This window comes from Schistocerca americana, chromosome 3 (assembly GCF_021461395.2).
Source record: "Schistocerca americana isolate TAMUIC-IGC-003095 chromosome 3, iqSchAmer2.1, whole genome shotgun sequence".
In the NCBI taxonomy this organism is placed as follows: Eukaryota; Metazoa; Arthropoda; class Insecta; order Orthoptera; family Acrididae; genus Schistocerca; species Schistocerca americana.
In genome coordinates, this window is record NC_060121.1 from 761,206,040 (window position 1) to 761,221,976 (window position 15,937).

Below are 15,937 nucleotides of genomic sequence, written 5' to 3' on the forward strand. Positions count from 1 at the left end.
GGTGTATCAAGGCCGTTATTGCGGCTAGAGGCGGTTGTTCTGGGTACTGATTTCTCAGGATCTATGCACCCAAATTGCGTGAAAATGTAATCACATGTCAGTTCTAGTAGAATAAATTTGTCCAATGAATACCCATTTATCATCTCCATTTCTTCTTGGTGTAGCAATTTTAATAGCCAGTAGTGTAACTTATGCTACGAACAACACACACACCTATGCCCGAGGGAGGACTCGAACCTCTGACGCGAGTGGCCGCGCAGTTAGTGACATGGAGCCTCTAACAGCGCGGCTGTATTTTAACAGAAACAAAGATAACTGGGTGGAAAAAAAAACAACTCTGTAACGGGCCATTGTAGAGCACGAAACCTCTGGTATCCCAGCATGAATGGTTCGAAAGCCTTCCAGAACGCACGAATCCAGACGATAGCCGCTATGCAGCGCTCCAAATATTTGCTAGAGCAGCCGTCGCCCCCTCAGCGCTAGTCGCCAGCGCTAGCCCATCAGCGCCTTCGGCCGAGCCTACAGGCCCAGACCCAATCAAAAGCCAGCTTATCCCATGATCCACATTAGTGAAATACTTGGGGGTCCATGTAGATAACAAGCGTCTTTTCACACATCACCTGGAAGATATGAAAGAAGCGTGACTACGCATGCTTCAACCATTGGTACCATTTTTCAAGAGCATTCACCTGAACACCAACAAGAAGATACAGCTTTACAAAGCAATAGTGGAACCTACGTTCCTGTGTGGTCCGACATCTTGAGGAACAACATGTACAACGAATTTCAGATATCTTAGTTAATACAAAACAGTTGTCTACGTATCGAAATTTCACGACGCAGTACAGGAAAAGTCCCTGCAGCAAATGTCAGAGAGAAAGCACAGAAAATGTTGGACACAACAGACAACTTGGCGGCACAACTCGGCAGTTGCGGATGGTAGGAACAGTCCAAAGGCATTCAAGATAACACACATCCCACCACCACTCTATGCAGCTACAAACCACACTGAATGAAGTATACCCTCCAACAAAGTAGTTGTAAGGATCCAAATATGAGCCCACGTCCTGCCTTACGTGAGTAACAGCGACGGCACTTACGTATCGTTCCTTGTACACAGCGTTGCTATGTTTCACATGCTGCTATCTCTCGGCTCTCATTCTGTCTTACACACCGGGCTTACCGTTCCGTTGCGCTGCCGCATTGTTCATCCACCGTTAGTGGTTTTCGGCGACTCGGCATATGCCCCCGGCCGGACCGCCAGCGTCCCCGGGTCGTATTAGACTGCGGTTGCTATAAGAACCATCCATCAAAACACTCAAAATAATATGCCGAACTAACTTGGGAATTTTGTCGGTGGATTTCGAGTTCACACGGTATCGCTGCATTCGCAGATAGACATAAGCTGCTAGACTCTCTTGGTTTCTCTGTGGTTTCCCGTGATCGTCTTCTCAGTTTTCGTTGACTGTACTCAATGCAGAGTTAAACGCAATATAGGGGTTACTGGAATTTGGTCAAATCTGAGGTCAGACAAGTCTATTTGTTGTTGGTGGTGATTCTTTAATAGATGACTTATAAATGGCTGTAACCTTAAGGAAAGCGTGCAGGGCAAATAGGTAGAAGGCTGTAATAAGGGACAAATGTCATTATACCAAAAAGTCTTTATTGTCCGACGCATGTTTCTAAGACGCGATATTTAAGTTTCGGCCAGTACTAACATCGACAAGCATATAAAATACTCTTTTTAAATCACTAGTATTCTCGCGTATTGAAATTCCTTGCTTGGAGTATACTTGTTTTTCTTTTCTTTTTATTTGTATTCTACCATTTATTAATAGCCTAATTTTCATGTAAGTAAAGTGAAATGAAAGAGGAGGTGCATTTCCCTGGCTCTCAAGACGGATGTGATAAAAGAATCAGTACATTAACCACAATATATTAAAATTTCGGCCAACAATTAATGACAGTCACGTTTACTGAATGGTTATTTTAGGCCCTAATAACTACTGCTTTTATTTTTTACCTGACGCTAATGATTTGTTGTAATGAAGCGTAAGCTGCAGATATAATCTCAGATAAAGTATAGGTAAAGCATGCAAACATACCGACGTATGTCGTACCTGCCGAAGCAAACCATCTCATGTAAACTATCTCATGCAAACTACCTCATCGCATGTATTACATAGTGCATAACGTGCAAGTAGTAACAGATAACACTGAAGTTACCTTTAGAACGCTGTGTATCTATTTGCATCACACTTAGCATGGTGGTGATAAGTTCCTAAGGGACCACTCTACTGAAGTCATGGATCCCTAAGCTTACACACTACTTAAACTAACTTACGCTAAGGACAACACACACAACCTTGCCCGAGGTAGGACTCGAACCTCGGACGGGGTGAGCCGTGCGAAGCGTGGCAAGGCACATGAGACCGCCCGGATACCGGGCGCGGTTCCCCGAGCATGTAAGTGATTCTTGTCAGCCATATAACTTCGATATGCCGTTTGAAAATATACTTCTACTTATTAATAAACTTCTAGCCAAACTTTTTCATACCTCCTTCAAACAAATAGTTAACAAGAGCAAAATAAATCAAAACGGAACTGTAGGAATGAGTAAGTCATAAACAGTAGCACTTAATTTGGTCACGTCGATAAAACGAACTTTTAGCCTCGTGTCTGTAGGCTCAAATGAAAATAATATACAACGAAAGATATCAAATGCTAATCATTTAAAAGCCTCACAGCAAAACCTGAGTAAAACTGTGTTAGCACAATCTCTTATTCTGTAACGGCCAGTCATTTATAAAATATGAAATATAAAAACATTCAGAATCCATACAGAAAATTTTAATAATATTGAAGTAGTAACAAAGGGCAATCAGCTTCTAACGAATGTAACCATAGATTTCTCAGTAGCTAGCAAGATTGAATGTCAATCGGCAGGGGCCGGGGGTGAGATTCTGGGGCGTGTCGGAGATTTTATCCGCTCGGAGCTGGGTAGTGTGTTTTCATCATTTCATCATCATCGACGCTCAAGGCACCGAAGTGACGTCGAATAAAGAAGTTCTGACTGTGCGGGCGAACAACCGCGCCTGGGGTCTCCCAGCTAATAATAGCATACGATCATTTCGTATCTCTTGCCACGTCGCAGACCTGGTAAAAGTGTGTGAACATTAGGCAACTGAATATGCGAAAAAATCCCGAGAAGTATTGCACTTAGCATAATAAATTACACTCTGTCAGCGAGTGGTAGCGGAAATATAGTACACGGTATGAAAATGAACGTAACACATTAGTAACGCCAAGGTAATGCACGAGGATGACGTCTAGAAGGAGATAGGAAACTCATTCAAGCTGTAGAAACCAGTTTCAGAATGGAATGTAAAATTTATGCGCTTGAACATACGATTTTAAACGAGCAGAATATGAAGTACCTGGCGAAAACATGTGTTTTCCGCAAACTGAGTACGATGGATAACTTCATTTCGAAGCAACACGATAACAATGACTAAATATTTTTCGATTCATTATGAAACTGTGATGTTAGACTACTAAACGAGGAAGGTTAAATTTTATTAAACTAATAGTTTCACTGACTTTTAAAGAGAAACTATGCATAACGAAGAAAACAAGCGAATCTGAAAACAAATTTTAAATGTTTGACCTAGAATGGAAACGTAGTCAGTGGGACATGATGACCTACAGTGGAACCCGACTAGTAAATATATATATATATATATATATATATATATATATATATATATATATATATATATATATATATATATGAAGGTGATATGGTCGTACTAGTCGAGAACTGGAAAGAAACTAAAGAACAAATGCTCAACCTATAAAACAAGAATAAAAATAAAAATCTCTTTTCGTCTTTTCAAAGGACAAAAACAATGATAAACGTTTTAGAGTAGGAGAATAAAAATCAGGAATCGTCAGTGGATGGGTCAGGTGGATCAGATGGAGCGCCCTCGACAGGAAGGCCACGAAATCTAGAAGAAATAGAACTGAAATGGGCACCCAACTCACCAAAATTACGTATAACAGTAAGTCTCTCTGGTTGGTTGCAAAAAATAATACACCGTAAAAGGTAACCAAACGAAAAGCTCTACACGTCGCAAAACACTGTCCCTCAACAATCACAGCCCAAGTAAAATGCTGCATATCAAGGTAAAGAAGGTATTAAGAGAAACAGGAGGCCCCAATTCCCGTAACAAGTACCTGATGCCCATCAGAAATGAAATCATTTACCAACCATCCGCAAGACACTCCGACAAAATGAAGGAAAGATTTAACTTTTATACGCACATTTTCAGAATGAATCAAAATATATTAACGAAAAAAATTGGCTACTCTAGCAACAAAAAAAAAACCAAGCCAAATCTGTTTAAGAAGGATTTAAAAGAACTGAAAATTACTGAAAACTTTCCCACAGATAAAAGTAAGAAAGTAAAGAAGTTCCAAGACAATATCAAAACTATATGTACGATCCAAATCTCTTAAGAAGAAAACAAAGCAAGATCACAAAGAATGAAACGATACTGGACTGTAGTAAGGCACAGAATTCTAAAAAGTTATTCTTCTAACGTACTCGAAAGTCGGAAGAAACGAAAGAAAAAGAAGAAAACGTTTAGTTATAAACTGTCATTCGGAACGTTCACTGAAGGCATCTTCCATCCATATGACCCAGCCTTAAGAATGTCACATCCTCCGCTTGCATCTACAGTCCGTCTACAGCAGAGGTTCGTCAACGAGATACCTAACATCACTTACTTCACCTGTTTAAGTTTTTTATTAACATTTTACCTCTCTCATTGCGCTTGGAATACTTGAAGTTATCCCTTGAATGCACAGTCTTTGCGTTAGCGAATAAGCCGAGTTTTCACATTGTACTTCCGGGCAACCACGTATCAGCACTTGCTTCACGACTGCTTACAAAATGTCTATGATATGAATGAGTAAGATGGGGAGGATATAAACTGAGGAGTGGCAATAGAATGGGGATGAGAATGCGAACAGAAAAGAGTGATACCTGCTGCCAGCGAATGGCCTAATCGTCCCTTGCTTATCGTCTTATGCATCTATCGGGTTGTCTTGTAGAGGTCACCGTACAATCTGATTATCGACTGTGCGCTTGTTATAGCTAATCTGATACAGCTGCAGAACGAGCAGCTTTGTGCGCCAGTAACACAGTGGCATTGCCATGGAACTCAATAAGAACATCACAGAAAGAGGAGACTTATTCCGATGCTTCGAGGCTACCTGAGTTATTTTCCATCGTTACAAATATATTCATTCTGCAAAGATTTCCATTTAACTGGAGGAGGACTTGTCTATGGAGGAAGAGAAAATAGAGTTAACGTTAGTGTGAGACAATACAACACAGAAATATATGAATAGTGTAATGGGCTGGCTCTGAGCACTATGGGACTTAACATCTGTGGTCATCAGTCCCCTAGAACTTAGAACTACTTAAACCTAACTAACCTAAGGACATCACACACATCCGTGCCCGAGGCAGGATTCGAACCTGCGACCGTAGCAGTCGCGCGGTTCCGGACTGAGCGCCTAGAACCGCTAGACCACCGCGGCCGGCACTGTAATGGGGAAAGGGCAGACAGTGAAAGTAATAAGCAACACGGCACATATATTTCAAGGACAAAAGAGATCGGTAGACACTTCTTTAGTAGTTTCAAACTATCAGCTATATCCAATGAGTTTTGAGTTAAATACATTCAACAAGTCCAGTATTCTTGATTGCTGTTCACTTTCATTTTTTGCTACCGCTGCACTTTCTGTTGTTCACTTGGGTACCTGAGAACTTCCTATGCAATGTGGCAACTACATATTCCTACTGTTAGTAAGGATTATCGTTTACTTCTACATTAAATTATTCCTGACAATAAATTTTCCTTTAAGTTTTCTATGATGATCTAGTGTCCATCGGTAGCGCACCTTCCGAGTTGTTGTTCCGTTTGTTATTTCCTTTATTTGATACGATGCCATCCTCATTCATTCACATATGGTGCCCTGTTCCCAACGTAAAATTCCAAAAACTTCTTTCTTCATGGTAATTTAATGCATAAAACGACTCGAAATTTGGAGGCAGACAAACTTTCCTTATGTCATATGCTCTTGGTATACTAATTTGTCTTCTTCTTCCATTCCAGCAGGAAACTAGCATCTTTATCCAATCGGCAACACTCTTCCAGATGTTTTCACTTCATCTCGATCTAACAACACATCTCTTCCATATCCTAGGATTTTTTCTGCATAAACTAATCCGTTAAGTCTTTTCTTTATAATCTTCGTTTTTCATGGAGTAAAAGACGCTATCGTTCAAGAAGTGTTTCCAGTCCTACTGCCATATCTTTTTGTTTGTACGTTGGTTGGGTTGATTTTGTGGAAGAGACCAAACAGCGAGGTCATCGGTCTCATTGAATTAGAGTAGGACGAGGAAGGACGTCGGCCGTGCACTTTCAAAGGAATCATCCCGGCATTTGCCTGAAGCGATTTAGGGAAATCTCGGAAAACCTAAATCAGGATGGCCGTACGCGGGATTGAACCGTCGTCCTCCCGGAAGCGAGACCAGTGTGCTAACCAGAGCGCCACCTCGTTCAGTTTGTTAGTATGTCTTTATTTAAGGGGGAATGCTGTATTAGGAAAAATGTGTTTGTCACAGTATTAAAGAAACTGAAAACATTCGGCAATCGTGCGTAATCTCAGACACACCATAGAAAACTATTACTTCCCGAAATACATTCATTGTCACCTGCCACTTACATTCGCTATTCCTATTGCTTTTCTTTAAACTTAACAAGAATATTTGACTATAGAAATCTTTCTCGCTGCAATTAAAGGGTCGTATTCCTTTTAGAATTCTGAATTTCATTATTTAAAAGCTAGCCAATAACATACGACAACTCTTTATCCACCACCGCTTGTCCCCTCACTTTTGTTACGATTCTTTAAACGGCAGACAGTTAAGTACAAAAGCAGTAGATACATACCAAGTCGGTTCTAGGCACTCAGTCGGGAACCGCGCGACTGCTACGGTCGCAGGTTCGAATCCTGCCTCGGGCATGGATGTGTGTGATGTCCTTAGCTATTCCTATTGCTTTTCTTTAAACTTAACAAGAATATTTGACTATAGAAATCTTTCTCGCTGCAATTAAAGGGTCGTATTCCTTTTAGAATTCTGAATTTCATTATTTAAAAGCTAGCCAATAACATACGACAACTCTTTATCCACCACCGCTTGTCCCCTCACTTTTGTTACGATTCTTTAAACGGCAGACAGTTAAGTACAAAAGCAGTAGATACATACCAAGTCGGTTCTAGGCACTCAGTCGGGAACCGCGCGACTGCTACGGTCGCAGGTTCGAATCCTGCCTCGGGCATGGATGTGTGTGATGTCCTTAGGTTAGTTAGGTTTGAGTAGTTCTACGTTCTAGGGGACTGATGACCACAGATGTTAAGTCCCATAGTGCTCAGAGCCATTTCAACCATTTGAACATACCTTTAAGGGCCAGGAGCTCTAAGAGACGGGGCGAGTAATATTTTCTGAGTGCAGCAATGATCAGGGCAATCCGCAATTCTCGACAGACATCTGTTATCATAAATGTCTAATGTGAATACAATCTTTGACCGTTTGTTTCAGAAAACATGGTCGGATGATGATACTTTGTATGCCATTGACAATGGTGTTCTGGATATGACGACGAGCCCCAAAAATGTGTGTCCACCCAAAATTGTCTCCTTCGACCTGCGGACCGATGAGGTCATCAACTCCATAGTCATCCAGAACGCAGCCTGCAACTCTATGTACACTTCTTTATGGGTAAGTATTTGTATGAAACGACAATGTATTAATAAAGCAACTACATTTTCTATCGACTGACTTCTTACCAAATTCTGATTGGAAATTTGGAAATTTGCGGTGAGGTCTTATGGGACCAAACTGCTGAGGTCATCGGTCCCTAAGCTTACACACTACTTAATCTAAGTTAAACTAACTTACGCTATGCCCGAGGGAGGACTCGAACCTCCGACGGGGGGAGCCGCACGGACCATGCAAGGCGCCCCGACCTCGCGGCTACCCCGTCCTGCAAATTTTGATATTCTTGTGACATGCTAATACGAGAAAGTTCATGAAATCTTTTCCCAACAGCGAAATCTTTCTGATATTAGATGCGTTATGTATGAAGGTATTACCAGTTGTTGAGATATGAACATTTTTACCGGAGCAGGACTCGAACCCGGATTTCCCGCTTGTCACGACGGGGCCCCTTAACCGCTTCGGCAGTCCGAACGCACTTCCAGGACTATCCCAAACTTTCTTATGTCGTACTGTCTACGATCCCATCGCTCGCAACTTTCTTACTTGGATTCCCGCCACAGGTTTTCAAAGAGACGAACGTATTTAACGTTAGTATTAGAATCGAAATTTTTCCTGTCGAGGCTAGTAGTACTTACGACTATTAAAACACCTCGATGGGCAAAATGACAGTCATAATACTAACGTCGAATACTCTAAGCTTCGGAAATCTTGTTACGAGACTGCATGTAAAAAGTTGTGAGCGATGCAGTCGTAGACAGTATGATATAAATGAATGTTTGAGTTCGTCCAGGAAGAGCACACGAATAACCAAAGTGGTTATGGCGACAACTTGCGAAAATCGGGAAATTCGGATTGAGAACCGGCCTGCACAAATTTTCATGTGTCGCCAACAGATATCTTCATACTTAATGCAGCTAATGTCAGAAATATTCCGCAGTCACAGATTTCATGAAGTTAGTAGAGTTGCAAGATCGTCACCAGTGTCTACTTCTTCAGACATTATTAAAAATATGAGAAAGGTCCACAGAGTTTGCTGATTTGTATTATTGGGTGTGTGTATTCCTAAGGGACGAAACTACTGAGGTCATCTGTCTAGCATTCTTATTCTATACTTCAAGCGTTCTGCATATTCTTAAGTGATATCCATGATCTTCATTCACTTCATAAACTATGTAATTGTATCTTACGATTTTCGCAGGTAATCTTTAACTGCTCATCCCATCAATGTGTTCAGTCCATTACGTATTTTGCGTATGTTAATTTATTCTAAATGTCTTTATCCTTAAATAAAACTAGTCTACATTTTACGGCTCTGAGTCAGCTCATTTCTGTTATCTTAATTCTACTCACTTGTTGTTTAGATTTGATCCATGACCACCATCCATTCAGTAAGTAAGGACAGATATTGTGTTAAAGATTTTTGTATAGTGTCACTTCCCGTGTTTTGTTTTTGATGTATCTGTTCGTTCTTCGACATTATCCGAGATGTTTTTTCCTAGAATCGGGGCATATTCTGTGAAATTTAGCCCTTAACCCCACAAAACATTGCGTGCGAACCTTAACGCCGAGCCGACTTTTCGGTCTCTATGATCTTAGCAAAGTTAATATGTGCGCCCTGTCGGCTTAGCACGTAGTATGTGGTACACTGCTGTATTTTTCTCGATAGTAAGAGCTAAGTACGACTCTTTCGTAACTGACCCCTACGGTGGGGGGGGGGGGGGGGGGCTGGGGGGTGGGTTGGTTGGTTGGTTTTGGGGAAAGAGACCAAACAGCGAGGTCATCGGTCTCATCGGATTAGGGAAGGACAGGGAAGGAAGTCGGCCGTGCCCTTTCAGAGGAACCATCCCGGCATTTGCCTGGAGCGATTTAGGGAAATCACGGAAAACCTAAATCAGGATGGCCGGACGCGGGATTGAACCGTCGTCCTCCCGAATGCGAGTCCAGTGTGCTAACCACTGCGCCACCTCGCTCGGGGGTGGTGGGGGGGGTGGGGGGAGGGGGGGGGTGACAAGAACGAGGGAAATTTTGATCATATTGTTCTGAATGAAATTCAGATCAAAATAATGTTCTAATTGGGGATCCATCTGTATGCCTTAGTCATAACGTCATCTGATTGCCGTTGTCCAGGATGTCTTGCAGACTGTTGAGCCGTTGGACTCCTTAATTCCGTTTTACTTCTCTGTGATGTTCCTTAAGTTTCTGCTGTTACTTATCAGCTCAGATGCTGTTGGCAGCTCTAAAGGCTGAAAGATGAGCTTTATTCGTAACAATTCTAGAAACATTCTGAGTATTGGTGTTTAGATCGCTTTCGCAAGCAAGCTGTTCTCTTCTTTTATCCTCCGTCAATTGGGCTTTCTCATGTTGGTGGTTTCTGACTTCCTTGAGTAAAAGTACTTTAATAGACATATTACAGGTTACAGTAATTCCTGAAGGCATATTGTCGTCCGTTTGCTAGCAACCTGGAAAAGTTTCAAGGCTGGAGTATATGTACTGAGAACAATAATGAGTTCATACAAGCATGAAATTTTAGGTCCAGAAAGCATTCTTATTCTCCAAAAATTTGTCTGGGTGTATTGGGTTGCGGCGGATGGAGGGTGGAGGGAAAGGGCGGGAGGAAGTGATCATGATGCTCTGTATTACTTTTTTTACACAATCTGGGATTCGTGTTCCCTGAACGCTGCAGATCCTTATCGATGAAGGACATCTTATGAACAAAATTTACTACTTGATATTTTCATTCAAAGACCTAACTCTGAAATTCCAAGTTACAATATAAAACGATAAAGTCTTCTACGTGATATTCAGCACCTTATTTGATTTTCCTGGTTTTTGCCTCCCATTAGGATTCACGGTTTATCCACAAGTTCGTTATTTCATTTCTTATTAGGCCACTTACTTTCGTGTCTGTCTGTTAGAAACAAATTTTACAGTTGATTTTAAACCAATTTCCCGATGAGTTAGAGACATGAAATTTTAAACACAGCTCAGAACTGGATGACAGTGCAGTATAAACTCATTTTCACTGTCGGCTTTTTCGGTATAGTGGAAGTGGGGTAAAGGAGCTTGGTAATATTTGACGCCTAGGCTGCCCTGCAGAACCGGCATAATTTGCCGGTGGTATAGGAGTGCGTTTCTGGGTGTGTACCTGTAGACGGGCATGGCAGAGCCGAGTGTAGGAAGAGGAGGAGATGCATAGTGAGGAGGAGGAGAATGAGATGGACAGAGAGAGGGTTAAAGAGAAGATATGTGCAACATACATGACATATGCATACAGGGCAAACCTACGGGTATAATTCCAGTAGTGAAATATAAAGAGTCATAAAAATTAATCTTGCTTGCTTATTTATTTCATTTTCTACATAAATCATCATCGTTATCATCACCATATCCTTCCAAGGATTAGGTGGGGCAGTCACCTGTTCCGTCCTCTATCATTCATCCATAGATTTCCTATTAACATGATGCACATGTTAATAAGTAGGTATAGTACGAGTCTCTTTCAGATACAATCAGGCGAAATGACACTGAAATACACCTCCAATTTAGCACATGTTTCTCTTATAGCTTGAGCAAAATGTGTACAATCCATTGAGAAAATTCACACTCAAGACTAAATAGCAGAAACTAATTATTTACATAAAAAGAAATTTATAATGTAACATGTTTTTAAATCGGACTAAAAATGTAAAGTACTTTCACCTAGCCCCATACAGCTTCGTAAACCAATACAGATAGTTCTGAAAATTTGTCATCATGACATTTTAATACCTACAAAAGTACTTATAAGATTTATGAAGAAAATCGTGGGGTGCCTAAATATGTAATTGATGCATGAAAACTTCAACTCTCAGTTACTCCTATTTTCAATTCCAAGCGTTCCGTTACAAATCTTACAAATTTTGAGAACCAGATCTGTGGGGGTAGGAATCCGTAAGGAACTTGGTGAAATTATACTTTTGCCCGATACAAAAACGGGTTTTATTATCAATTTATTTTTATTTAAATAACTATTTTAATACTTATTGCTTAGTTATTGCAATCATATTGTTTGTCACAGCCTCTCTTTTCTTCAGAGAGGTTAAAAGCTATTATTCCATAATCTTCAACAGTATTTCTGTTAGAACAGGGATGGCATGTTAAAGGACACACAGCGACATGTATTTGTATTCAGGTGGACGCTTCGTGCGACACTGGTAATCTGACGGCCTACATCTCCGACACCAGAGCCTTTGTATTGACGGTGACCGACCTCACCACTGGAGCCTCGAGACACCTGCAGAGCCAGTACTTCCACCCCAAGCCAGGCTTCTTCTTCACCAAGGCAGGAGGACCAGCCTACTACATGCCGTACGGCATGTGTGGTGTAACGGCGGGCGATAGTTGCGACGGGAAACTCTACTTCCAAGCGTTCGCCAGCAACATCCAGGGCGTTGTGGACAAGCATGTGGTTCACGATGCAACCGACGGTGAGGTATTGGACATCAAGACGCAGGTAATGGTATATGTGTTGGGCTGTCGCACAACATATGAAAGAGTTTCATACTGATGAAAACTTTCTGTTGTTGTAATGCCAGGTATCTTGAATATTATTTTGGTCAATTTCTGTGAACCTCTGTTTACCCTGAAGGATTACTACGCAGCTGTGTATAACAGAGTGGCAATCCTACATTGTCTCCCATTGCAGTACAAGACTAAGCTTGCACAGAACAACATTCCTAGCCCATTGCTTTCCGTTTGTCCCAAAAGAGACTAGCGCTTTTGATATTGAATATTGCAGATAATGGCCTTCATACTGCCGTACCATTCATAAAAATCTAATTAACCGAAATAAACATAATTTTACTCCTGTTTGTCATTGAAGGGGGATTGGTAAGGAAGACGGAGGTTCTCTGCCGAATCGACGAAAGAATGACATGTTGAAAAAGTAGCAAATTGGAAGAAGAGGACGATAAACGTGTCAAGACTCCAGGGAATAGCTTCTGTAGTAACGGTGGGAACAGCAGAGACCAAAAACGGTTGAGGAAGACAGAGATTGAATACATCCGACAAATAATTGAGGATGGAGGCTGCAACTACTATTGAGTAATTCGTTGCGGAACAGATCAAACCATCGAGGACGGAAAAGAAAAACTGGACGTTTTATGGAAGTTTACGGTTTGAAAGTTTACTAGTTACTTATAATCCACACCGTCCAAGCAGAATTAATTCTGTCCTAAGTTATCAGTGGCAGAATTACAAATAACTGTCTTATAAGCGTTACTCAACGAGAGGGAAGTTACTTCGTTGAGCCTCAGCAGATACTGAAATTCTTGAGTGAGAAAAGTCTCGCAATTACTCTGTTGTGCAATTCCCAGTGCCACTCGTCTATCTCCAGGCTAGAAGTTCTCATTATATCATCTATAATGTCAAGCTACCACCATGAAACATGAGGATTCTGCTAGTTGTTCTCCATGTCTTCATCTATAAATGGAAACATCTTCCCCAACTACGGACGGCTCGTCGGAAGTTTTGAGTGTATAAATTTGAATTTTGGCAACTCAGGGACATGGCTCCCACACATTGGTTTCTTCATCCAAGAAAGAGGAATAAATCAGTGCGCGACGTAACAGGAGAGTATGCCGATGAGGCGAAGTCTGATAGCCCAAGAAGGACCATTTGTGATGCGTCCAATGCAGACCAGGCTTGGATGTGGGCCTGGGGAGAGCTCCCTTGCGCAGGTCCTCACGATGCTCGGCTATCGCTGCTTGTTCCTCTGTAGGTTTGCCCCTTAGGAGCATAATCAGCACAGTACACCATGACAGCACCATCTTTCCCGGAGGTTGGTTCTTGGCCTTGTTTTGGCAGTGGTGGTTCCATATGCTTCCGCTGTTTGCTTTCTTCATCGGTCTCCTTCATGCTGACTACGCAGCTATAGTAGTCATCTGGGTTGACCTAATACTGCTGTTACTTACGTTCTGCTGGCTTATTAGAGGGGTGTGGAAAGTCACGCACTCCAGCAGTGGTGTGTTCAGAATGTCATGCAAGGTGTTGAAAACTTATGCGTGATTAATTTTCCCTTTTACCAGACGGTGGTGTTTGAACAGCAGGAGGCCCACTTCTGTGACGATTTCTAGTACTTCGCAGAGACGTCACTTTGGCTTTTCCTTTTCCATCATTCAGACATATCTGAGCACACTAAAAGTTTCTGTAACACATAACACAAAGTCAATGATGGTGCATTGGTGTTGCACTCTTCCACCGTCGCAGTGAAGACTGTTACGGCATTGTGCCCCTTGAAATGTAGAAAACTAATTACAGGACGGCATACCACTTTATTTACGGGCTGGGCCATTTCATTTTATTTTAGAAGATCCAATTAGGGCTGTCAGGCGCTCTGTTACATTGGACAAGTGTTCCACTCGTTCTCCACGTTGACGTCGAGCATACGCGGTGGCAACATAACTGTGACTGGACCGCTTATAATCCGGGAGGTTACTCCAGAGTCGGACTCCTGCTACTGAGAAGGGCTATGAGAAAGTGGCTGAACGATGGAGTGGGATTTTGCTTCGACGAGAACGGTACCAAGGTTTATTTTATCGATGTGATAATCAAATTGTTATGCCTACCCATAAAGGTAGGAATTCAGATAATTGTGAGCAAGTTCTCATTAGTAGATTTCTGAATACGAGGAAACATCAGTATAATAGGAAGTACACTTTCTACCTTGTTAGATGTACGTATCCTCACAGTTTGCAGACTTTTTCCATCCACAGGGCCCTCCATCATGTAGCCGAGAGTAGATCTGTCTTACGGCCAGATTGCTACGCATGCTACGACTGTGCGGTTGTGGACACTGTTACGGCCTAAGAGAAAACACGATTATATTCACTGTCTTTAAAGAAACTTAAATGTCAGTAAGGAAATAAATATGAAGAAACATAATTGGTGTGTCCAGAAATATCGCATTACTTGCGCTAGAGATTCCTTGGTAACATTAAAGAAATTCGGAATTATGTGCAAAAGTTAGAGCGATGCTGTTATAATACTTACCTATTACCTAGCCACAACCCCTTCGTAATTTTTTGACTGGGTAAGACCATCATCTGCCCCCAGTTGCTTATGAAACTGGCCGCAACTAGTAAGACTAATGGAAATTAACTTAAGCTGTGCCTATTTATTCTTGTATAAACCAAAGATCTGTCAAGTTCCAGTATGTTTTCAAAACTTCTTGTCTCTCTGATAGGGGCTCTTGTATCTGTTTCAGCTTAACCTGCCTGGAGAGTTATCTGGGACGAGCGGAGAAATGGTGGTGCATCCCAATGGACAACTACTATTCTTCCCCGTGCTAGATGATGTGGCCATCTACTGCTGGAACACGACCAAGCCTCACGACCCAAAGAACTTCCGCATGATAGCTCAAGACAGTGAACGCTTGGAGTACGTCAGCAGCCTCAATATAGAGACCGAAACACAAAGATTGTACGTCGTGAGCGACCGATTCACTTACTATCTATCAAATACTACCAACTATTCCGAAGAGAACTATCGAATTTTGTACATTGACATAAAGGATATACAATGTTAATTTGGCAAATTACAGATTTTGTGACTTCGAAGGACCTTTGTGTCTTGGTAAGATCCAACGAATGTCATTTCCACTGTATGAAATACTGAACTAAATGAAATATATAATCTGCAGAAACTGAAGTTCAACTTAATTTATAGCTTTTTGAAACTCACAGTAATGGGTATTAAACTTAAATATTTTGCAACAAACAATATGAAAATACAATTCTTCATAATTATCAATTTAAATATTAACTGCTACAATCACACATGTAAAAACATACAACATGAAAGTGATAATACATGTGTCTCTTTTTTTAATTCTGATTCAGTACAATGGAAAACTGTAAAGTCGCAGTTCAGTGTGCCGTCGACGATGAGATTGTTAGTGACAGAACACAAGCTCACCGTTTCCGATGGTTGTCTTGCGCACTATATGGAAATACGCTAACTATATCGAGATACTGATTTATTTATTACCAAAATATGCAACTGTGTGAAATGAGAAATGATGAACTCATCTATTTATTGTGCTCA

The 15,937-nt window shown here is 41.3% G+C and overlaps 1 protein-coding gene across 1 annotated transcript in view; it reads left to right on the forward strand.

The window, feature by feature from the left end:
• Nucleotides 1–15,541, forward strand: part of LOC124605660 (protein yellow-like) — a 50,030-nt gene extending 34,489 nt beyond the window's left edge. The window contains exons 4-6 of the mRNA XM_047137494.1: nt 7,676–7,855; nt 12,027–12,347; nt 15,099–15,541. Of these exons, the coding sequence (XP_046993450.1) occupies nt 7,676–7,855; nt 12,027–12,347; nt 15,099–15,419 (822 nt within the window). The 3' untranslated portion in view covers nt 15,420–15,541. The remainder of the gene's footprint in view (nt 1–7,675; nt 7,856–12,026; nt 12,348–15,098) is intronic.
• Nucleotides 15,542–15,937: the final 396 nt, after the last annotated feature.